Source organism: Bidens hawaiensis, unplaced genomic scaffold (genome assembly GCF_021521415.1).
Source record: "Bidens hawaiensis isolate Kalapana, Puna unplaced genomic scaffold, B.hawaiensis_p1.1 tig00010569_1, whole genome shotgun sequence".
Classification (NCBI taxonomy): Eukaryota; Viridiplantae; Streptophyta; class Magnoliopsida; order Asterales; family Asteraceae; genus Bidens; species Bidens hawaiensis.
This window is the reverse complement of record NW_027491807.1, coordinates 75257-98113: the sequence shown is the minus strand read 5'-3', so window position 1 is coordinate 98113 and position 22857 is coordinate 75257. Positions and strand designations below refer to the sequence as shown.

Genomic DNA, 22857 nt, shown 5'->3' with positions numbered 1-22857 from the left:
TACTCCTGGTGGATACGATACCTTACTTATCCTATCTATATAGTTTAACTAGGTTTTTGATTGACTTGAACGACGGTTATCAATGGGTTCTGCTTAATTATACCGGTTAAACATGTTAACCCATACATGATCCCTTTTTAAACCGGTCAGATATGACAACCAAAACCAGATCATTTTCATGTCTTAACGAAAATTGCCACCTTTACTCACCTTTATGTGAGTTTAGCCTAAAGCGACAACCACATAACAGATCTCATCGTAGCACATCTATTTGGTTATAACACCAAAACTAAGAATCTTTAATCTTAGTCGTTTATAACGCCAAGTCAAGCATCAAAACTTTGAAGTCAAAAGTCAAATGTCAAAAGTCCAATACAATGGCAACCACCAAGTCATAGAACAACATAACACACTGAAATAAAACACACTTGCAATATTTTAGTGCCAGCAAACATTAAAATCCAACATGGCAGCATCAGTGGACTTTACATACAAGTCCACCAAATTTTATAAAATTACTTACAACTTGACCACAATTCTTAAGTATGCAGGCGGGTTGGATTTGCCCGCCCTTAACGGGTCACCTTTTTTTCTTAAATTACTTCAGAACCAAAATACATTTATGGTTCCGACCAGTTAATGTGATTTGATACCAACAACAGACGGCTCACCGCCTCGAGTTTTCTTCACATAGCTCACATAATCGCCATAGTGCATTGTAAATAATGTGCTCTGGTATCGGGTTAGCTGGATACGCTTCCTAACTGATTCAGTTATGGTGCCATTGTACCCAGCTTTCCTCATCAACGAGTCAATGGCTTCTATTTTTGTCCAACCTAAAAACAATTTGTTTTAATAATATAAATTAAAAGAAAAAAAAATTAACAAAAACCATCAGCATTCAGCACCAAAAGCTAACCTTCTTGAGAAGCAGTTTCGGGTAGGTATGTGGCATTTCGCTTGGTATTATTATTGGGGTCGGTGAACTCGATTATAATTCCATGCTTACCGACCTGCAAGATAGGATGGGCTCAAGAACAGTTTAAAAACAAAGTAAAAACGAACTCAAATACACATATATAAATAAAGTTTTTTTTATATACATGTAATTAAAAAAAATAAAAGAAGTCAAATAGACTTGTACAATGTACAGTACCTCCCAATCGAGATAATTAGCAGCGTTTTCATAATTAGTAAGAAGGGAAACTGTACATTGCAAGTACGGTAATTCTTTAGCTTGGATCGGTGGGAATCGCCGATCCCTAAAAGCACTGTGAGAAAAAAAACACATAATATATTAACCTTGCAGGTAGGTAATATATAACAACCCATTATTGACTTTCATCATATTTTATCTCGATTAAGAGGTTAGTGAGCCTGTTTATACACCATAGAGTTGTTTGGCATTGTGTTTTGGAAGCGATCAAGTGATAATGACATATCAGTAATCAGACATGCATTTTATGCTAATTATGAATGGTAGAAGACCTACCTTATTATGGCATAATCCTTGAAGCCGGTTATTATGCAGCGAGCTTCCAAAGTCCCAATGCATCCACGTAAACGAGGTTCCTCGCCATTAGTCGCTTTCTTCCAAGTGACAAACAATGGGCTGAAATCACAATATCCAGATATGGCCTCCATTACAAGAAAGTTTCAATCTTCGAATTTATATTATTAAAATGTCTAAAATATTACTCAATCATGATGATTACCATCTTGTGACAGAGATTTTTTTTTTCTCTTTAAAACTAGATCCTTTTATATTTCATAGAAACATCCAAACGATTTACAATGAAGTGGCAGGTAAGCGGACAACAAGCTGCGCCGCAACCCCCTTTTGGATAGCAAACCTAATCCGACTAAAAACAAAGTTTTGATTCTTATGGGCTGATACGTTACTATACACAACTTTCTGAACCCTATTCAAAAGGTCCACGGCATCCGGAGCTAAGAAACCAAAAGTGTCAAAGGCGAAGGGGATAAACACGTGTTGATTCTCCAAACAGAGATTATAAAGCTCGGTTCTATGCAGTTAATGTGGAAAAATACCCGATATCGGTTATCGCAGTGGGATATCGGTAATTTTAATATCATGCAAAATTTATATTATATATATATATATGTATTGCAATTTAACATTAGCAATTCAGTATACTCTCCTACCAGTAACAAATTAACCTTTTGCAACTTGCGAAACACTAACAATTGTAGCAAGTAGGAACTGATTAACACTTAAAAGTTAAAACACTAACATTAAACACTAAAAATCAACAATTAAGACTTAAAACTGATATCGCCATATTGGGAAAATCGGTGATATATTGGTCCAATATCGGTCATATCATTGATATTATTGGTACCGATATTCTGACTAATATTCAGCTAGAGGTCCGATAATTGCTAAAGCACTGATATTGACTGCGTAGGCTCGGTTTTAAAGAAACACCACTAACATGCTATCCATACACCACTGATAATTCATATGAGCTTATGACTTTTTCACCAAATCATACGGGTCATATGCGGTATGACCCTATATGGCGATGATGTTAATGGCCAAGCATAAGGTGTTATACGTACCGTATACAACTCGTGTAAATTAACTGAAAGAAGTAAAAGTTCGCTTTTTACGGTCTTACAGAAGCAGCCAACTAACTAGAGGTGCACAAACCGGTTCGGTTTGGTCAACAAAAAAAGTCAAAACCAATTTATGATCAGTTTCGATTCATATTAAAACCGGTTTTTTAATCAGTTTATGGCATGTTCTGGACCGGTTTGGCCGGTCTCGGTTCAATTTAAACGGTTACAATCTCGAAAACTATAAACCGGTCCTGAACCTACGATTCCTATCGGTCCCAAACCAGCTCGATGTCGGGTTGGGTTCGGTTAACCGGTTGCAACGTGAACCTCTACAATTAACCACAAAACCCCCCAAAAAAGGTATAACATTTATCACTAATACTCAAAACCAGTAAATCAATAAGTGATGGATAATATTAATATTAATAATAATATTATTACTGTTGACCGTCTTCATCGAAAGCAGGAGGTGGGACTTGTTCGCCGTTGAAGTGGGCCACCAGAGTATCAAAGCAATACACCACCATTTCCTTGTTTGCCGACACCATATTATTATTATTGCTGATTAATTCTCTCTGAAATGTTAACAAACACCAAAACTGATCAAATCACCGATTACGGTTATCAAATTCAATCAAAACTGATTAAATAAAAAAATACCTGGGAATTGGTGGTGCGTGTAATCGATTATTATCAGAAGGATGATGGAGTGTTGGGTGTTCTTTATAAGATTCCGGGATTATAATTATATTTATTATTATTATTATTTAATATTATTATCTTATTATTATTGAAGTAATGGTTGGGTTGTTTAAATGAAGGTGAAATTACTCTCCTGTCCTTGGGTTTTGATGTATTTGTTGATGTGCCCTTGGATTGTTTTCTTTTATAAAGTAACCACTGAAGGTCCTACCGGAGAAAAATATAGGGAATAATGTCGTCATATGAAGAAATTCTTCAAAAAGTGTAAAGATAAATAACAAGTTTTGTAACATTTGATGACATTGATAACTGGTTTTATGAGATAAAATTTCTACCTATAATCTAATGGTGTTTATTCTTTTAAAATCAAGGTGATAGGTTAAATACGTACGTATAAGATTAGGAGATTTTAGGTGAAAAAGAAATTTGTTTTAAAAAAAATTGAAAAACAAATTTCTATGCTACTTTTTAAGCTTGTAAAGTTAAACTTATGAAGCATGTTGTTTTCCCTTCAAGACTCGAAATCATGATTTCCTCAGGAAGGAAACCCTTAGAGAAAACCTCAATGATCACATTACCGGTATGCTAAATATATTTTATTCAAATAGTAAAGTGTCAAAGTCATTCTTGAGGTTTGATTAATTATGCGATTTTAGTCTAAAAAATTGATTTTTACAGCTGGACCATCGAGGTCTTTCAATTGTTGCCAATTTCGTCCAAATCATTAAATTGTCTTAGTTAACTAAAATATGATAAAATGTCGAAACCAAAGTCAAAAAGTATAAATTTTCACTTTTTGGTATAAATTCTCAATTTTGTTTAACACTAGTTTTGGTATAAATTCTCAAATTAACATTTGAGGACTTAAATAGAACAAAGCTCATAACTACATAAAGGTTATTGGTTCGAGTCCTGTAAAGTAAAAAAGAAATTTGTATATACAAATTTTAAATAAATAGCCTCGACTTTGTTGTATTAGTATTGGTGTTGGTTTGCAAGAGAGAATCGAAACAAACATATAGCGTATATTAAACCAACAACCCAACTCAAGAAAATGAGCCGAAAATTTTTTGGAAAATTAGTCGATTCATGATTGATGATTGGTTCTATTCATCTATGTAGATATTAGAAGTGTGTGCTAGCAACGCCTAAGGTTTCATAGAGTGTTAACGGTTTTTTAATCCTCACACATGCATTCTGCATTACTTAAAGTCTTAAACTCACAATCTTTTGGTTGGAAAATGTACCACTTTATCATCAAATATAAGTTATTTTATTAGATGTGATCAATTTTGATATAAAGTAGTTTTTATGTCAAACTATATTGTAAATTTGTAACCATCACTAACTTATAGAAAATGATTAATCACCATTGAAAATAATTTTGGCAATGATATAAGGTAAATTTACACGACTAGCTTCTTATAAGATGATAATCTTAGTAAAAATGAACATATAGTTTGATAGACGTACCTTTTTTTTATATATGATTAATGACAGGACTTTGTAGAGATTTAGGATTAAGATTATAGACTTTTTATATGAAAGGTATAAATTTGACTTGCCTTTGTTTAAGAGACTTAATTTTTTTATGCTTTTGGTTTTTGGAGGCCGTTACTTTTTTTTTGTCCGTTGTTAGTATTTTCTTTTCACCATATTTTTGTTATTTATAGCTTACTAATGCTATTTGTTTAGTATTAGATTTCATGAGAAACACACTATGTTTTCAATTATATGTATTTTCATATCCATATATATTTGTCTATATCCCACTCTCTACATACCCATATAGCTTCGTGCCTTCGTTATGAGTGGATATTATTGGCTACGTTGGTTATTGTTGTTGAAGATCATATAAATCAGCTTGGTGAATTCCAAATGAAGCAACGTCTATGGGGTAGTTTGACCTATGCATTAAACTAATATGCCTATGAGATGAGGACCTTATGCTAAACTCCAGTTATATAAGCAAAGCGTGAAAATGATGGTTAATGGCCACTTACGAGTACACGTATAAGCAAAGGGTAAGCATTCAAAATTAGGGTCATTGAACCTCGTACATGCAATTTTGAAAGAAAAAAAATATCAAAAACCGAGGTATAACTTTATCTGATTTGAAATCAGATCAACTTTAATGACACTCCTAAATTCTTGTGAAATAGTATATGCGACTGAAAACTTAGTAAAAATGAACATTTCATGTGTATATTTTGATTAAGATCAACTTTAATGACACTCCTAAATTCTCATGAAATAGTATATGCGACTAAAAACTTTAATTTTTTTCACGTGTGAGACAGTAAAGATTATTTCCTTAGTTCACTTATAAAGCATTTATATTAGCAAAATACGCTACCTATTTGTACTCATAGCGAAATAATATATTTAACTCTATAAATTTAACTATACTATTAAAAGAAAGACATATTCACCACATAGTATGTTAAGTGTAAAAGTTTCTCATTTAACAAATTTTACTTCATTATCTATTATGGTTTAATTAATATGTATATATTTACAACCTTTCATTTTGATTTATTTTAAAAACAAATACAAATTATCTATGTATTTTAGAAAATATGCAATTTAAGCATTCATTAATATTTATTATGTAATATATTATAATTTATAAAATAATAATGTTCATTATGTCATTCGTATATATATATTTGACAATTTTCTATATTCTTTAATCTTTTACTCGTGTGCTAGAGGAGAAACCGACATAGTAGTAATATTCTCATACAAGATCTTGGACTAATTGAAATTTTTTAACCGAGCTGGGGGTTTAAACCAACAAAAACTTCAATTGTCGGAGGGTCAAAATTGAAAAACAAAATTATCATCTGAGTCGAGTCGAGTCGAGTCGTGTTAAAAAGAAGTCTTGACAGGTATTCTCCGCCAGACTCCTTCATCTTGCTCACGAAGCAAAACCATATCATATCCCACGGATCAAACCCTAATTCCATTTCAGGTATCATCCATCATCTTCTCTTCATCTCACAATTTACGGCACATAATTATACTTTATTATATTCCCTCTATTTGATACGATTAGGTAGATCGATTGATTCATTTCATTACATCTTACACTTCCAATTATTGATTCTCACAGCTCATCTTATAATTCCACCCAAACTATGTGTTCTAGGGTTTACTCATCTCTCATATGATCTTCTCATATAGGCTTCAGTTAGGGTTAATTTGGATCAGTGTTGTAGAAATCGCTAGACAGCTGTGGGGTCGGGACTAGCAATTAATCAGGATTAATCGGCTTTCAATTTATATGTAGTTTTTCAAATATACATACACACACACACACGATATTTTATATATAATTTTTTTTTTTCAATTTTGATCTATTTAATCAGCCCCGACTAGCGATTAATCGGCATCGGGATTTTTACAACCATGATTAGGATATCCGTGTGTAGGCTATGTGTTTCAAAGCTTTTGGATCATCTGATCTCAATCAAACCAATATAGTTGTGGCTGCTCTCATCATCATCATCATCATCGTACTCGGTATATCCCATCAATAGCAAGGTCATGGTAGGGTCTGAGTAGGGTAAGATGTAGACTGTCTTACCTCTACCCCATAGGGATAGAGAGGCTGCTTCTTGTGAGACCCCCGGCTCAATAGTAGTTTTGCATCACGCCTAGGACATAAGGCACATAACACTCAATCATCGGGACACCGGCCGATTGGTGCATGTACCCTTGCCTTTCGGCTATCAACGCCACCACATGATGTCTGCTTAACCTTTCGCCACTTTCAACGTTATTTTCATGAGATTAGTAAAATAACGTCAAAATTAGTGCAATTTCACTTTTGCCCACCCGAGGGACCACACATATATACATTATAGTTTTGGATTTTCTGCTTTTATAAAATTGATTGGGAATTTTGGGGGATTTTAAACTATTTGTATGTTGTTTTCAGGATTCACAGTCAATTATTGTGAAGAACTATTGAAATTGAGTGTTTGGGAACCTAGAAATGAGTCAAAAGGGGTTGATTTACAGCTTTGTTGCTAAAGGCACCGTTGTGTTGGCCGAACAGACAGCTTACTCTGGAAATGTGAGTACAGTTGCTGTTCAATGCTTACAGAAGCTTCCTTCCGGTAGCACTAAATACACGTACTCGTGTGACGGATACACCTTCAATTTCCTGCTCGATAGTGGCTTTGGTATTTCACAAACCTCTTCATTTATGTTATGCTAATTGTTTGCGCTACCGTTTCTGTCGATTTGCATTGTTAAGCTGAGTGATTTTGTCGTCTGTTTGGTGTAGTGTTTCTTGTTGTTGCTGATGAATCGGTTGGGAGGAGTGTGCCGTTTGTGTTTCTGGAGAGAGTGAAGGACGACTTCAAGAAACGATATGGAGCTAGTATGGGAAGTGATCACCCGCTTGCTGATGACAGTGATGATGATTTGTTTGAAGATCGGTTTAGTATTGCTTATAATCTTGATAGGGAGTTCGGGTGCGTTATCTCACATCTTATTATGAAACGTTTTGGATTAATATAGTTGAAGTTTTTATAGTTTTTGGTTTGATTAATAGGCCAAAGATAAAGGAGCACATGGAGTATTGTTTAAACCATCCAGATGAAATGAGCAAGCTGTCTAAACTGAAGGCGCAAATTACTGAGGTTAAAGGGATTATGATGGACAATATTGAGAAGGTAAATGTTTTACAACTAAACCTGCTTATAACTAACTTATAACCGATTTACAACTCTATTTGCTTTTGTAATATAGGTCTTGGATCGTGGTGAGAAGATTGAATTACTTGTTGATAAGACAGAAAACCTTCAGTTTCAGGTATTAAGGAGTTTCTTTTTTATATCTAGTTATGCGTCAAGTAATAAAGGTGACGGCTTTATTTGCTGATTGTGCAATTGTCGAATGCAGGCGGATAGCTTTCAAAGGCAGGGAAGGCAGCTAAGGAGGAAGATGTGGTTGCAGAATCTGCAGATGAAGCTGATGGTAGGTGGAGCCATTGCTGTTTTTATCATCATTGTCTGGCTCATGGCTTGTAAGGGCTTTAAATGCTAAAAAGTTATTAGGAATTAGGGTTTGTTGTTTCTTTCTTTTGGATTCAAGAAAGAACCTTAATACGTGCATTTTGTTGTTTTTGGTGTATAAATCACGTTACGGTTATTGTATATGCATTATCTGTTTTGTTTTATGCGTGATCAAAAGATGAATCTATTATTGGTTTATAAAAAGTGAGATGTGCTTCGTGGTGTGATGTGTTGTTCTCAATGGCGGATACAAGATTTTTTGTCAGCGGAAACAAGAAAATGGGCCGAGTCAGAGTACAGTAATTAGTTGACCTCTCAAATTTCTTAAAAGGAAATACAGTTTAAAGTGGAAAAATAATAGGGTAATTATTGCAATTTATCGTGGCAATAAGTTTCTCAAATTTTGTTCTTATGATTGATTAAAAAATCCATCTATATGCAGCCTCCACTCATCTTCAAAACCATCATCATTGTTCATCAAACAACATTTCCATCCTGGATATTATTCCTCTTTATTACAACAAGAGTGATCCTACAGTCACTAAAGCTTTAAAAAGCAGTTGAACTGAGCAAGAAGTGTTTTTCACCGAGGCATAAAACAGTTACTGAGCAAGAAGTGGTTTCGCTTACATGCATGAAGCTCGCGGGGGATTTCTATGGTCAAATAAGTACAACATGATACCTAATGCTCCATAATACTAATGCATGAGATTACCAACATGAGTGAAATCCAATTGACATCAGACACTACAATGCATAACATGATAGGGGGTAGTGGTGAACTTAATATTTAACCTATATATACATCAAGTGCCTTGATAAATTTCTCATGCAACTTTTCATCAATCATGGGAGACTCCACCAATTCAAGACGCGTCCCTGGATCCACTTAAGCCTTTTCCCATAACACCCATCAATAATAAATGTCATTCCATAGAATAATACTCCTTTTTTTTCATGTCACGAATTTCTTCTCCATAGAAAAAAGTACCCTCGCAAGACCAGGTGACAAGCTATAATAAGTATAGATCTTCTGATTATATTGGCAGCGAATGTGACTTTAGGTAATAACTTTGGATTTCTTAATTCTTTAATATGTTTAAATTGATAAGTGACGCTACAATAAAATGAATGTTTGGTATAATTTTTATACATGTTTAATATATGTAGAAACATGAAATGAATCTGACCTGATCCATGACGATGTTCCCCGGTCTTCGAGATGAACGAACCACGACTCGATCTTCTTCTCCGGTAGCTTAAGATCTGCAATGGTTTTTGGGGGTGTGGAGGTGACTGCTAAGAAATCTCAAGGATCTCTTGTTTACAGACACAAAAATGGTTATGGTGGTGGCTCTTATTGAGAACAGCCAACCCTTAATAAGGAGGTGGAGACCTCCTTATATAGGGAGCCTCATGGCCACCATCATGGTACCCTAATGGGCCTAGCCCAGTTAGGGTTACCTCCACAAAACCCCCTCAGCCCAATAATATTGTATTAGCCCATATAATAAAACAAGCCAAACATAATAAATTAAGGTCGTAAGCCGGGTTTAGTACCATACCCCTACAAGCCCCCCAAGTCCAGTGTTGCTCCTAGGCGTGCAAGCGTTTAGGTGGAGCTCTGGACTTCATAAGGTGTGTTAGGATATGAGGCGGTTTTTTCCCCTTTCTTCGGCCTTGTCTTTATTGTCTTTGAGTTTTGAGAGGTTTTCTCCATGATGGTGACATGTTGTGATCCTTATGATAATAATGGTGCACTGGCATGAATAAGATATAGCACGCATCATAACAATAGTGGCGCGGGGCCTGATAAAAGATAGAGTGCGCATCTAGATAATAATGTAACGCAACTTGCGCGCGAGGCAGCTTACGAGCTATAAAAATAATGAAGCTTGCGCGCGAGGCGACTTACGAGCTATAAAATAATGAAGCATGCGCGAGTTGCGGCTTATAAGCTATAATATGATGATAATGACTGGCCCACAAGGGCCTCTTCTACGCAGGATGACTATCCCGGCTTGTCTTCAAAATAATAATGGAGGCACAAACGGCCAGATAATAATAATAATGTAATAGGTGCTTGTGCGACTCGTAGCCGAACCTGCAAAAACATATCAACTAAAAGTGGATGTATTACAAGGTTCCCATCCTCGGGCAAATTATGAGGTGTGCCCAACCTACGCTGGCGCGTGGCCTTTTGGGATATTATTAGGCTCCCGACCTTTATGTTTGGCGCGTGGCCATGTGGGATATTATTAGGCTCCCGACCTTTATGTTCGGCGCGTGGCCGTTTGGGATATTATTAGGCTCCCGACCTTTATGTTCGGCGCGTGGCCGTTTGGGATATTATTAGGCTCCCGACCTTTATGTTCGGCGCGTGGCCGTTTGGGATATTATTAGGCTCCCGACCTTTATGCTCGGCGCGTGGCATGGCGGGAGTTGAGCGCGCATGCATGGCGGGGAGTTGAGCGCGCATGAGCGCGCATGCATGGCGGGGAGTTGAGCGCGCATGCATGGCGGAGTTGAGCGCGCATGCATGGCGGGGAGTTGAGCGCGCATGCATGGCGGGGAGTTGAGCGCGCATGCATGGCGGCGAGTTGCGCACAAGCATGGTAGAGGGTTGCGCGCACATGCATGGCGTTGGAGTCTTCTACGTAAAACCAAGAGCATGGAGTCGTCTTTCGAACTCACATGGTGGTTTCCGCGGGTGCGCATGTATGGCTGCGGAGTGAGGATCCGCGGGCGCGCGTGCATGGCGGCGGAATGGTGACCCGCTGGCGAACATGCACGGTGGCAGTCTTTTGCGCAAAACCCACATGGTGGTTTCCGCGGTGGTTTTCGCGGGCGCTCACGCATGTCGGCGGAATGGTGACCCGCTGGTGAGCATGCATGGTGGCAGTCTTCTGCGCAAAACCCACATGGTGGCAGTCTTCTGCGCAAAACCCACATGGTGGCAGTCTTTTGCGCAAAACCCACATGGTGGTTTCCGCGGTGGCGGAGTTTTTCCGACTGTTAACTTTAGTTGCTCTAGTGGTGATGGAGGAGCACCGATGTACACAGCATGTTATTCTTCTGTGCATTCCTTTTTGCTCCCAATTTTTTGCTTTGTGGCCATAGATCTAGAACTTATTCCACCATTGAACACTGAAAAATCAGATCTGGATCCGGCACCCATTGCGTGTGAACGCAGATCTGCGTCACTCCAGAAACACAGATCTGGAAGCATCTTTTAGATCTATGGATCTTTTTGAGCTTTAATAGAACAAATCTTGAAGCATCTTTCTGTAAACTTCCAGATCTGGATTTTTCTTGGGAGAAAGTGGATGAACAGATCTGAATAATGGATGAAGAGATCCGAGAACCGAAACGAAAATCGAATGGTAGCTCGTTGCCGTCCCACGGATGGCGCCAATGTAGAAACATGAAATGAATCTGACCTGATCCATGACGATGTTCCCCGGTCTTCGAGATTAACGAACCACGACTCAATCTTCTTCTCCGGTAGCTTAAGATCTGCAATGGTTTTTGGGGGTGTGGAGGTGACTGCTAAGAAATCTCAAGGATCTCTTGTTTACAGACACAAAAATGGTTATGGTGGTGGCTCTTATTGAGAACAACCAATCCTTAATAAGGAGGTGGAGACCTCCTTATATAGGGAGTCTCATGGCCACCATCATGGTACCCTAATGGGCCTAGCCCAGTTAAGGTTACCTCCACAAAACTCCCTCAGCCCAATAATATTGTATTAGCCCATATAATAAAACAAGCCGAACATAATAAATTAAGGTCGTAAGCCGCGTTTAGTATCATACCCCTACACCCATCAATAATAAATGTCATTCCATAGATCATACTCCTTTTTTTTCATGTCACGAATTTCTTCTCCATAGAAAAAAGTACCCTCGCAAGACCAGGTGACAAGCTATAATAAGTATAGATCTTCTGATTATATTGGCAGCAAATGTGACTTTAGGTAATAACTTTGGATTTCTTAATTCTTTAATATGTTTAAATTGATAAGTGACGCTACAATAAAATGAATGTTTGGTATAATTTTTATACATGTTTAATATCCCTTCTTACATATGGCGAAAATTAAATTTGATAAAAACATGTTAGCATCTCATTCATTTTTATCATCTTTACTCAACATAATATACACATTGGTGTCATGTGAATGTCTCTCCCGCATGACAAAAAAAATCTTTTTAATGATATTTTCAAATAATTAGTAAAAATATAAAATATTTCTTGTTACAGTTGAAAATAATAGCATGAATGCATGATGTTGTTTATAACCTATGATCTATTTATAAACCCCAATAAGTAATGTCTATGGTGAAAGAGTTCAGAGTCTTACATTGGTTTGCTTCATAGTTTGGAAAAAACGTATGATGTTGTTCCAGAAAGCTGGTCACCCTTTAAGAGGGTGCACCTACCAACTGTTAAAACACATTAATTTCACAATCATAACTTTCATTATTGGGTAAGAAAATTTGACTTCATAATTGTCTAGAGAAATTATTGCAAATGTGTTTCTTAAGGTAAAACTAGGGGAAGTTTAAAAGGTTAGAATGGTCACGGTGGTGTAATTTTAATTTTGATTGTTTTTACAATGTAACGTCCCGGCATATATATCTTCTTCGGGATTTTCTCAGTTGTAGTGATAAGAATTTTTCAATTAATAAAACACCAAAGCAATGTCTCTTAACCTATTTGAAACTAACATAACATCTTGCATCCAACAATGTATCTTAAAAAGCCTTCAATGGTTCGGTCACTAGCAAAGCAACGTAATGAAAAAGAATATAAGGTTTCTAAGATAAAACTAAGATAAGTGTAAAGAAAAATATATAAAAAATGTATATTGAACTGTGTTGAGTTAAGCGGCTATAAACAACTCTAACAAGAATGAACGAAATTGTGAAGGCTTATTTATGTTCAAATTGTTTTCAAATGTTAAACAGAAAAATAGTTTTGGTTTTGAAGTGCCAGAATTATTTTACATCCATGAGCAGTTTTGGTTTTGTTCTCTACTTTTAAACAAAGGATCTGTTAAATATGATCAAAAGGTAACAATCCTTTAAAGAAATATCACTGGCATCACTAGTGCTTAAAGCCTCTTAGCTAAGTTTTATTTATTAAATAATGACACTCCAACTATTTTTAACTGAAAATTTAGCTACATATCCATATGTTTTCAAATTCACGAAATAGGCAAATTCAACAAAAGATTTTCAAAATAGACATGAAATTATTTTTTCTTTAAATTAGGCATGACCAATCACATATTGACACATAAGTCGCTTAGATACCAAATGGACTGACACTAAATATCATGTAAAAATAACTTCGCAAAATGATATCCTGACATAGTGGCATGTGTCACGATGGGGCTACAAAAGGAGCCTAACGACTGTGAAAAGGCTATGGAAATGTCGAGAGAGTTTCCAAATACACTTAAAGGACACAGAGTTAAGCTTGTACTTTTGACCTCACATGCTGATTATTAGGAACCCGTTTAGACTAAACGGTTTTCAAAGGTGCCTAAAAAGTCGTGTGGTTAGGCTTCTTTGGATCCCACACATGCAGACCGAGAGTTTAAATCTTGTCGTAGACATAATAGATGAATTTATAAATAAAATATTAGCTTTTAAGATAAAGTTATAAATTACAAGTTATATGAGTATTTTTTCCCTTGAAATTCATACGTATATACGAAATAAAATTGTAGCAGATTCACCACTTGCGTTATAGAGGTAGAAAAACTTGGTTCTTTAGTGGAGACTCAAGTTCGATCTCTATTTATGTCACTTGGTGGATATGTCAATGAAAGATTTGAGCTAGGACTTGAGATTTTGTCCGTTCGAATTTCAAGTTCACCCGGGTTTTCATCCCATCATGTTTTAAACTAGAGAATTCTGCTTTTATGGTGACATAATAAATGTCAAATGGCAACTAGGAAATCGCCAAAGCGAATTTCTAAAACAGGTGTGGATCCATTTAAAACATCATAATTTACCTACAATAAAGTTTTCGTTCAAAAAAAAAAATAAAATTGTAGCAATGAATATGAGAGCAACTCAGCAACCTTTCTTCCACAAAACAAAAGGCGCCATGGTGCTCAAATAAATCCTTCTTCATCACATTCACCAACTCCCATGTGCTCTAAGACCCATATAGAATCCAGTCTAAATCATTATCCACTCCCATATTCAACTTTTATTATTTCATCAAATCAAACCAACAACACTACACTACACTACACTACTTCCCATCTAAGTTTCGAATATTATTATTATTCTCCGCTCATTCTTCAAACAACCATGGGCAATTCTTCCAAAACCCCCAAGAAAACAAACCCTAACTCTAATAACACTAATCAATTTCACTCCGATCAAATCAAACATTCTCCGGCGACATCACCATTGCCGGTAGTCCGACTGTACGGCTCACTAACAACTCCAGCCACTTCCTACATTCGTTTCGCACTATCATACAAACCAGTAACTCTAACATTCATCCCATCAAACACACCAGACTTCGGATTCGAATCTCCGGTCATCCAGTACGGCTCCGACGTCATCTCCGGATCGTCAACGACCATTCTCCGGTACCTTGACGGGAAGTTTCCGGCGCCGGAGCTGTTATGCAACCGGAACCTGACGACGGAGCCGGTGGTGGTGACGGCGGCGGTGCTGCAGCATAAGAGTGTGGTGTGGCATTTGGAGAGGATGGTGCGGTGGGCTGAGGACTTGGCTGCGCGTGGAGGAAAGGCAAATGGGGACCCCGGGATGGGGAGTGCGAGGATGGAGGTGAAGAAGTGTGCGAAAAGTTATTCGCAGTTGTTGGAGGTGATGCTGGAACATGCGCAGATGGAGGAGAGAGTTGTGTTTCCGGTTTTGGAAAGGGAAGATAGAGGTAAGCTTCGGGTTCGATTTTCGGGTTTGCTAGGCTAAATTATAAATTTGGGCGTAAATCATTTTGTTAATTAATAACTGATTAATTGTTATACATTTAGGCTAGCTATTTGAGTTGCATTATCATAAAATTTTGTAACATACTTGAAGTAAAAAATAAAAAATGAAATCTATAAATTCGATTTGGAATTATATTAATCATTATACATTTAGGCTAAGCTATATTTGAGGTACGTATTAATTAAATTCTTATAAAGTGCTTCAAATAAAAAATATGAAATCTATATATTCAATTCGGTTTTAGGATTCTATTACATGCAAAACCGAACGGTAAATTTTTTTCAAAAATATAAAAGTAAACCGTCGGTTTTTGTTTCAGTTTGGTTTTTTCGTTGTTTTTATTATTATTATTATTATTATTATTATTATTATTATTATTATTATTTTTTGTTTCGGATCAGTTTTTTGTGTTTCATGCAAGCCTCTGATTAAATTGGTGAGCATCTTTAATTCTACAAGATGAATGTGACAATTGGGATTGTGTATGTACCAAAGTTAATATTATTCGGTACATTAGTCTTTGAAATATTGGAAAGTAACTGCTTTGATTTTGGAAGTCAAAGGTGAACTAAATCCTGATTTGTGGGTTGTATAATGTGCTTAAAAGTAGCGTTGGCAATTTCTGACATGGTCTTGTTAACACGAAAACGAAAGGACATGGTGTTAAACAAGTTTGGGTTTGAGGTTAATATTTTTCATGTCTTAACATGTCGACACGGTTAAATTCGTGTCCAAATAGATTATACACATGTTAACCTGTTAATGACGTGTTTAAACTTGTTTATATTTCAAATTAAAAAAAAAGATATATATGGCATATGCCTTAGTTACCTTACGTCTGTACTTGGGTTTTTCGTGTTTTTAAACAGGCTGTGTCGTGTAATCTATTTCTAAATATGTTCGTGTTCATGTTTGGAAAAAAGGACACCATTAGTTATTGTATTGTGTTTGTGTCTAGCACCAAATAGATGATATTTTGTGATATCAGCTCTAAACAATCTTGTTTCTGACTTGCTTAAATGGTTGTACTATCAAGAAGTTTAGATAATGTGGTAGCCAATTTTGTTCTTAGGTTAGATGTCATAAAACATCAATATACTTTATTGTGTGAGGGGGGTGTTTTGGTAATTATAGAGTGACAAATGCAGGAAATAGTAACCTTATAATTACCAAAGTAAGCTGTTCAAGAAGGTTATAATTACCAAAACGGATCTTGAAAGTTATGATTATCAAAATGGACCACAGGTTGTTACTGTAATTGATTATGACAGCTCAATGAACCCATTTGATGCTCAAAAGTTGTACACAGACCCTTTTTTTAATCATGGTTGATGTTCTTTAAAGGAACAGTCTTTTGATTGTTTAATCTTAACTTTATCATTAACTTGCTACAATTCTTTGCTTTACACAAAAAACATATCAGCACTAGATTCTCTAGCAATTAGCATCAGTGGTTTCATGATATAACCAAAGATAGTTGCCTTTACTTTAATCAACATTTAAACTCTTTTTATCATAGAGAAAAATATTGTTAGATAATAGTAAAAAACCGGGACTTGAATAACAGATCTTGATAAAAATTGAAAATTGTTGGAATCATTGATGCAGGTTTATCTAAATCTGTAAACGAAGAACACGCTAGAGATCTACCCCTCATGAATGGTATCAAAGAATATATTAAAACCATCATAGTCCTTGATTCAGGGAGCTCTTCATGCCAAGACGCACTCTATACCTTATCCGCACGCCTTAAATCGCTAAAGGTTTGAGTTTTGACTTAATAAGTCAACACTGCATTGTGTGAATTCTTTTATGGAACTTAAACAATTTGCTTGTGCAGGAGAATTGCAAGCAGCACTTTGAGGAGGAAGAGAGGGGGATTCTACCATTGATGGAGGCGGCAGAGTTGACTCGAGGTCAACAAGAGAAGTTACTGGAACAATGTTTAGATGCTATGCCCAGCACACACTCTCACCTGCTCAAGTTTTTTATGGAAGGCCTTCTCCCTCAGGAAGCCATGCTTTATCTTGACTTGATCACTAGATGTACTGACAAAGATCGAGCGGGCTCCATCTACCGATTCTTAGTCGAGTAAGTTAACTTTTAGCTACACCTTTTCATTTGACCTGTTTGGATAAAATATAACTAATTTAACCCATTTTGACGTGGGCTCTATTAGGGGTTGTAAATGGGCCAAGCCGAACTCTAGCACGTCTAGGCTCAAGTTCGGTAACTTACGAGAGCTTGAGCTCAAGCTCCGCTCGTTTTGAGTTATATTTTTGAAGCTTGAGTTTGGCTCGTGAGTAGTTTTTTGAAACTTGAGTCCGAGCTTGGCTCATGAGTAGTTTTTAAACTTGATTTCAAGCTTGGCTTGGGCTCAACTTGTATATTATTTTATAGATATTGTATTTACATTTATAATTATTTATACATATATATTTTAATTATTTTTATTTCTATATCACATAACATATTTATTTGTTATGTACAAGGTTGCAAAAGTCGCTAGGCGGACCCTAGGCGGCCGACTGGGGAGTTGGGAGTACTCGGCCTTAGTCGGTGAGTACTCGGCCTTAGTCGGAGAGTACTCGGGGATGGCTCACTGAGAACTCGGCCTAGGCGGGGATTACTCGTTGAGTACTCAGCGCCTAGACGCGATTTTTACAACCATGGTTATATATATATATATATATATATATATTAATAATTATATATATATATTGATATATTAATTAAAAACATATATATTAATAGACTCATGAGACTCGTTAAGTGAAGCTCGGGCTAGGCTTTTTTAAGCTCGTCCAAGTAGCTCACGACGGCTTGGCTCATTTACGTCTCGAGGCTTCGTAATCACAGCTTTAACTAGTATGTTCAAGGATATAAGAAAGATGAACAAAACAAATGGAGATTTGGTCTCACTTTTGTGGCCATGTGGGCCCTACTAGTTTAAAAGAAATGGGACTCGCAATGGATGAGATGAGAAACAAAGAAAGTGTCTTTATTTATTTGTTGAACAAAATGTAATTGTGGGGTTTTTTTTCTATTCAGGGAACACCATGGGAAACACGAGGGTCGACCAACGATGGCATTGTTGTTAAAGATCAAATCCTAAGCTTCCTGTTTAAAGTGGATGGTTTCGATGGTGACCAAAGAATCAGATAAAGAAAGTGTGTGTTTAGGTGGTTAGCTGTGTATTGGTGGTGGTTTAATGATTGCATTGGTTATACTGTATGTATGTTTCTGTTACGGTGTTGTGTTGCCTAATTGCATATTAACAGCAAGAAGAATAGAAGATGTTGTATACAGGGATGGAAATCTCAAGACATTCATATATGAGTTGTAGGACATGCATTTAAACTTTGTACAATGAGTTAACTGTTAACCTTCAAACACAAAACCTTTTTTGTATGTGTGTGTGTTGTAACGGCTCCTGATTTAATCGTATAATTAAAACCATCTATACATGTGTGTTGCAGGATTTGAACTCTTGATCAATTTAGTTATCCTCTAAAAAGTAAAGCGTGTGTTATTCTATTCATGCGCATATATGATACCTGACATTAGTTTTGTGTGTCCCAACTGGTTAACTTCATGGTTTTGTCCTCTAGTCGTATGTTGATAGCCTTTGTGGGTTGCCAACCTCTTCCGAAGGTGGGAACACCACCCGACCCATTGGTACCGTCCATGTTTCTTTCCATTTGATTTTTTTGTATGATTTAGCTTTTATTCATGTGTGTTTATATATTTGTTTTAACTAGTTAACGAGAAACAGGTTTAGGGATGAAAGCAACATAATCTAGCACGAAAATATGAAACTGATAACGTTGGGGTTGCAATTGAAATGGCTTTTTGATTATTTTAGGATGTGTTGTAATTTGTTTTTAATCAATGAAATGCTATTTTGTTTACGGTTGTTTAATTTTTTATTTATCTGAATTATTTACAGTTACTTATACAGATACCATTCTTTTTCCAGTTATCCTTTTCTTTCATTCAAGTGGGCTTGGGTATTTTCACATAATGGGCTACCATAGGATAGATTGAATACATACAAAAGTTTAGATTTTTTTAAAACTCATTCACATATTTTATTGTTAAACTCGTTTTCTTTTTGTCTTTGAATAAATAAACAAAACATCTAAATAACTATATAAATGTTTAAGCATATGCGTAATAAAATTATAAACTCCAATATAGTGTATACAAAATACACCGATAAGTAGTCTATATGCAAAACATAGTACGATGTATTCGGATCAATCTTTATTGTTTTCATCAAATTAACATATCAATTTTATTTTCATATGCCGGTATATCTAAATTCTAAATCATGAGTAAAACATCTAACCCGAAAACTTAACTAATCTTAAGTCTAAATTCTCTTATTTATTTTTGAAAATGTTTTTTTTTTGAACGGCCAACTAAGTAACGCCGGGTCCCCCGTACGCGGCCCCCATTGGCTAAAGGTAGCCCGAGCCGGCCACTAATCCGGACGGACGGAGCCCCTAGCGGTCCACCTGTTGAGGGATTCACCGGATAAAACCCGACCCCCACGCCCGCCAAACGGCACGACAGCGAGGAGCCGGTAAAACCGGGTGAGATCATGACTCGAACCCTCATCCCTCATATCTCTCTATAAGTTGGTGGTAGTGAGGTTTGATCCCTCTACCTCTCACTTGTAAAGTGAGTGCTCTACCATTTATTTTTGAAAATGTGATTCATGTTTTTTAACACTTAATAATAATAATAATAATAATAATAGAATTAACCGACCCGATAAAATCTAACCCGAGAAGTTAACCAATATCTTGAAAACCCTAGCTATTAAGGGGGTGTTAGGTAGAGGGAATTGAGGGGTGAGAAATGGAATTGGAAAGAATTCTCTTGTTTGTTTATGAAAGAAAGAGGTGAGAAATGGAAATAAACCATTTCCATTTCTCTGATTTTGTTTCTCTAAAAAAGAAGGGCGGAGAATTTGATTTCTCGACGTTCATTTCTCCCATTTTCCTCCTTTTCCTTTCAAACTCTTTCTTCTGCAAATGAAAGGCTCTCCGGGTTTCGTTTTGGAGCTCTAATCAACGGCGGTGGTGGTCTCGGGTGCTATAACTCACTCCGTCGCCGTTTCTTCTACACATCCACCGTTTGTTACAGTCGCCGTCACGACCTCCGTCACCGGAGCCAATTCTTAAGCCAGTGGCAGCAGCTGTACTTAGGTTAGGGTTTGCTTATTCATCATTTTAATCCTGTTTCTTATCTCCTGGTGGTAAAGCCCTAAATTTGGTTCAACTTGTAAGCTAATGCAATCCCTAATTTGACTGTTTAATCACATATATTTATAATAAATGTCTAGCTGTATAGTCGATGGACAGTGTAAGTATGCTGCTATGCATAGCATCATCTGTGAATTTGTGTGTGTTAGTATGCATAGGCTACTTGTGTAAACCAGAACTACATATGCAAACTTAAAACTTCAAGCTCTAACTGTATCTACTATTTCAGTTACCTATGTCATACATGTTGTTATTGTAATTGATTATTGATATAACACCTACATGAACTGCCATATTCATTAATGCTTTAATCGTTATGTTTGATCAGCCCGTGTTCGTTCATTTTAAAACTCTCGTCGCCCTCCATTAATCAAGCTTCTTAGAGTGCCATCTTTAATAACACTGATCTTCTTTTAAACTTGTGTCACTTTATGTCTTACAATTTCTGTTCAATCAATCTAATTTTCTTAACTTTTGCTTAAATTTTGATGGGTGATGTTGACGTTGTATTGTTGATTTATAATTACGTGTTATGTTTATTCTAAATGTAGGTTGTATTTTATATATGCCCCTTAAAATTTGTAATAATACCATATACAATATACCTAACTGAAAACTCACTATCAAGTATATTACTCATTCGAAACATTTACAGTTTCAAATCCACCTATTTCATCAACTACAACCTTTTCTAACTATGCCACTTTCTTTCTCTTTACACTTCGAACTTTCTTAACTTAAATTATAACATAAGAGAAGGCTATTTATGTAAAACATATGAAATGGATACATTTGATATGGCCAATTTTTGTTGGGTAAGTTTGGTATCAGTCAGGTTTTGATATATGAGATCATCCTTAAATGTAATAGCTTATGCTTTTATATTAATTTAAAGGCCCAGTAAACCCGTTATAAGGTTTGGTTCGGTTCAGTTTCAAATTCGCATCAGTTTGATTCTGGTTTAGAGACTAAGACTTCATAAACGTTACAACTGTTTGGTTCATGGTTTAACCTAGCAATCATCAAAACTGGGTCATGAACACCCCTACACATAAACACAATTTAATCATTTAACTAAACAGATTTAATGACATAACATCTTATTAAAAAAAATTTTATGCTTTTTTTTAAATATTTTGGTATGTAATTCAGATATTGGTGTTTATGCATTTACAAGGTAGAAACATTATGTGCTACTTACTGAATTTTATTTATGTGCAGGACATGGGTAAACCTTTCAAGAAACCCTTTAACAAGAACTCAGAAGACAGGCTTAAGACATTTCAAAAACTATCTAAAAAGCCTTTTAAGACGCCTCAAAAGTCAAAGAGCGTATCTAAAGATTCTTTACCAATTCAGCATGAAGATGATTTCCCAGACTTCCCCAGAGGTTCAAGTCTTCAACTGTGTATACAATTTTTTTTTGAGTCACACATAGATATTCATGTAAGGTTTTGAGTATTGTAGGTGGACAGAGTTCACTCAGTCGGGAAGAAGTAGATAAAGTTCGGGCGGAGGTTGACAAAGAGTTTGAAACAGGGAATATGGTTTTGAAGAAAACAAAGAAAGATAGAAAGAAAAGCGTGACTCGTTCAACCGAGGATGACCTGGGTTCACTTTTTGGCGATGTGAACGGTCAGAAGGTTCCTAGGTTTGCTAATAAGATCACCTTGAAGGTACATTTTTTTATGTTTAATTTTTGTTTTTGTTAGCATGTTATTCTGACATGCAATTATGCAACTTACAGACCGTTTCTTTTGCATAAAGTTTATGATCAAAGTTGCGTAATGTTTTCTTTTTCTTTTCTGGATTTTTTCAGAATGTTACTCCTGGAATGAAGCTGTAGGGTGTAATATCAGAAGTGAATGATAAAGATCTTGTAGTTAGTCTTCCAGGTGGTCTTCGTGGTTTAGTTCGTGCCTCTGAAGCAACAGATCCTCTGTTACATGATGAAATGAAAGAGGTAGTAATCTTTCAAAAGCTTTATAGTTACCGGTTACTAGAGTTGGATTTTTCAGAATATCTACTCTTTATATCCTCTTGCAAAAATTTGCATTTTGATGTATAATTTTTTTTTTCAAACAGGACGCAGAAGGCGATGTTCTTTCATCTGTATATAAGGTTGGTCAACTGGTTTCATGCATAGTACTTAAATTAGACGGTGACAAGAACGAAAAAGGGATGCACAGGATTTGGCTCTCTATTCGTCTTGCTTTGTTGCATAGTAGCTTCACTTTGGACTCTCTTCAAGAAGGGATGGTGAGCCATTTCAACAAATTTTTAGATTTG

At 36.1% G+C, this 22857-nt stretch overlaps 4 protein-coding genes across 4 annotated transcripts; 3 read left to right on the top strand and 1 right to left on the bottom strand.

The window, feature by feature from the left end:
- Positions 1 to 415: 415 nt before the first annotated feature.
- On the bottom strand, positions 416 to 3375 carry LOC143535595 (uncharacterized protein At2g38710-like). Its single transcript, XM_077029807.1, has 6 exons — positions 3244 to 3375; positions 3025 to 3158; positions 1493 to 1612; positions 1157 to 1271; positions 920 to 1013; positions 416 to 836 (listed from the first exon to the last, which is right to left on the bottom strand). The coding sequence occupies exons 2-6, from the start codon at positions 3129 to 3131 to the stop codon at positions 637 to 639; spliced, it is 636 nt and encodes a 211-aa protein (XP_076885922.1). The 5' UTR covers positions 3132 to 3158; positions 3244 to 3375; the 3' UTR covers positions 416 to 636.
- Positions 3376 to 6144: 2769 nt separating this feature from the next.
- On the top strand, positions 6145 to 8474 carry LOC143535594 (vesicle-associated membrane protein 727). The gene is made up of 6 exons (XM_077029806.1): positions 6145 to 6259; positions 7229 to 7475; positions 7580 to 7769; positions 7850 to 7970; positions 8047 to 8109; positions 8200 to 8474. The coding sequence occupies exons 2-6, from the start codon at positions 7286 to 7288 to the stop codon at positions 8341 to 8343; spliced, it is 708 nt and encodes a 235-aa protein (XP_076885921.1). The 5' UTR covers positions 6145 to 6259; positions 7229 to 7285; the 3' UTR covers positions 8344 to 8474.
- A 5935-nt stretch (positions 8475 to 14409) lies between these two features.
- Positions 14410 to 19074, top strand: LOC143535540 (uncharacterized). Its single transcript, XM_077029763.1, has 4 exons — positions 14410 to 15236; positions 16904 to 17058; positions 17136 to 17386; positions 18347 to 19074. The coding sequence occupies exons 1-4, from the start codon at positions 14477 to 14479 to the stop codon at positions 18408 to 18410; spliced, it is 1230 nt and encodes a 409-aa protein (XP_076885878.1). The 5' UTR covers positions 14410 to 14476; the 3' UTR covers positions 18411 to 19074.
- Positions 19075 to 21350: 2276 nt separating this feature from the next.
- LOC143535538 (rRNA biogenesis protein RRP5-like) lies at positions 21351 to 22823 on the top strand. The gene is made up of 5 exons (XM_077029762.1): positions 21351 to 21383; positions 21790 to 21958; positions 22036 to 22244; positions 22388 to 22531; positions 22654 to 22823. The coding sequence occupies exons 1-4, from the start codon at positions 21351 to 21353 to the stop codon at positions 22412 to 22414; spliced, it is 438 nt and encodes a 145-aa protein (XP_076885877.1). The 3' UTR covers positions 22415 to 22531; positions 22654 to 22823.
- Positions 22824 to 22857: the final 34 nt, after the last annotated feature.

What these genes read in the sequence shown, in the direction of transcription:
- LOC143535594 (XM_077029806.1), top strand. Translation starts at nt 7,286, where the DNA reads ATGAGTCAAAAGGGGTTGATTTACAGCTTTGTTGCTAAAGGCACCGTT. An exon ending in AATCTTGATAGGGAGTTCGG is followed by an intron (nt 7,770 to 7,849) that starts GTGCGTTATCTC and finishes TTTGATTAATAG; the next exon opens with GCCAAAGATAAAGGAGCACA. An exon ending in TGATGGACAATATTGAGAAG is followed by an intron (nt 7,971 to 8,046) that starts GTAAATGTTTTA and finishes TTTGTAATATAG; the next exon opens with GTCTTGGATCGTGGTGAGAA.
- LOC143535538 (XM_077029762.1), top strand. Translation starts at nt 21,351, where the DNA reads ATGGATACATTTGATATGGCCAATTTTTGTTGG. An exon ending in ATATGGCCAATTTTTGTTGG is followed by an intron (nt 21,384 to 21,789) that starts GTAAGTTTGGTA and finishes ATTTATGTGCAG; the next exon opens with GACATGGGTAAACCTTTCAA. An exon ending in TTTCCCAGACTTCCCCAGAG is followed by an intron (nt 21,959 to 22,035) that starts GTTCAAGTCTTC and finishes TGAGTATTGTAG; the next exon opens with GTGGACAGAGTTCACTCAGT.
- LOC143535595 (XM_077029807.1), bottom strand. Translation starts at nt 3,131, where the DNA reads ATGGTGTCGGCAAACAAGGAAATGGTGGTGTATTGCTTTGATACTCTG. An exon ending in AAGGATTATGCCATAATAAG is followed by an intron (nt 1,272 to 1,492) that starts GTAGGTCTTCTA and finishes TTTTTCTCACAG; the next exon opens with TGCTTTTAGGGATCGGCGAT. An exon ending in CGAAACTGCTTCTCAAGAAG is followed by an intron (nt 837 to 919) that starts GTTAGCTTTTGG and finishes AATTGTTTTTAG; the next exon opens with GTTGGACAAAAATAGAAGCC.
- LOC143535540 (XM_077029763.1), top strand. Translation starts at nt 14,477, where the DNA reads ATGTGCTCTAAGACCCATATAGAATCCAGTCTAAATCATTATCCACTC. An exon ending in CACGCCTTAAATCGCTAAAG is followed by an intron (nt 17,059 to 17,135) that starts GTTTGAGTTTTG and finishes TTGCTTGTGCAG; the next exon opens with GAGAATTGCAAGCAGCACTT. An exon ending in ATCTACCGATTCTTAGTCGA is followed by an intron (nt 17,387 to 18,346) that starts GTAAGTTAACTT and finishes TTTTCTATTCAG; the next exon opens with GGAACACCATGGGAAACACG.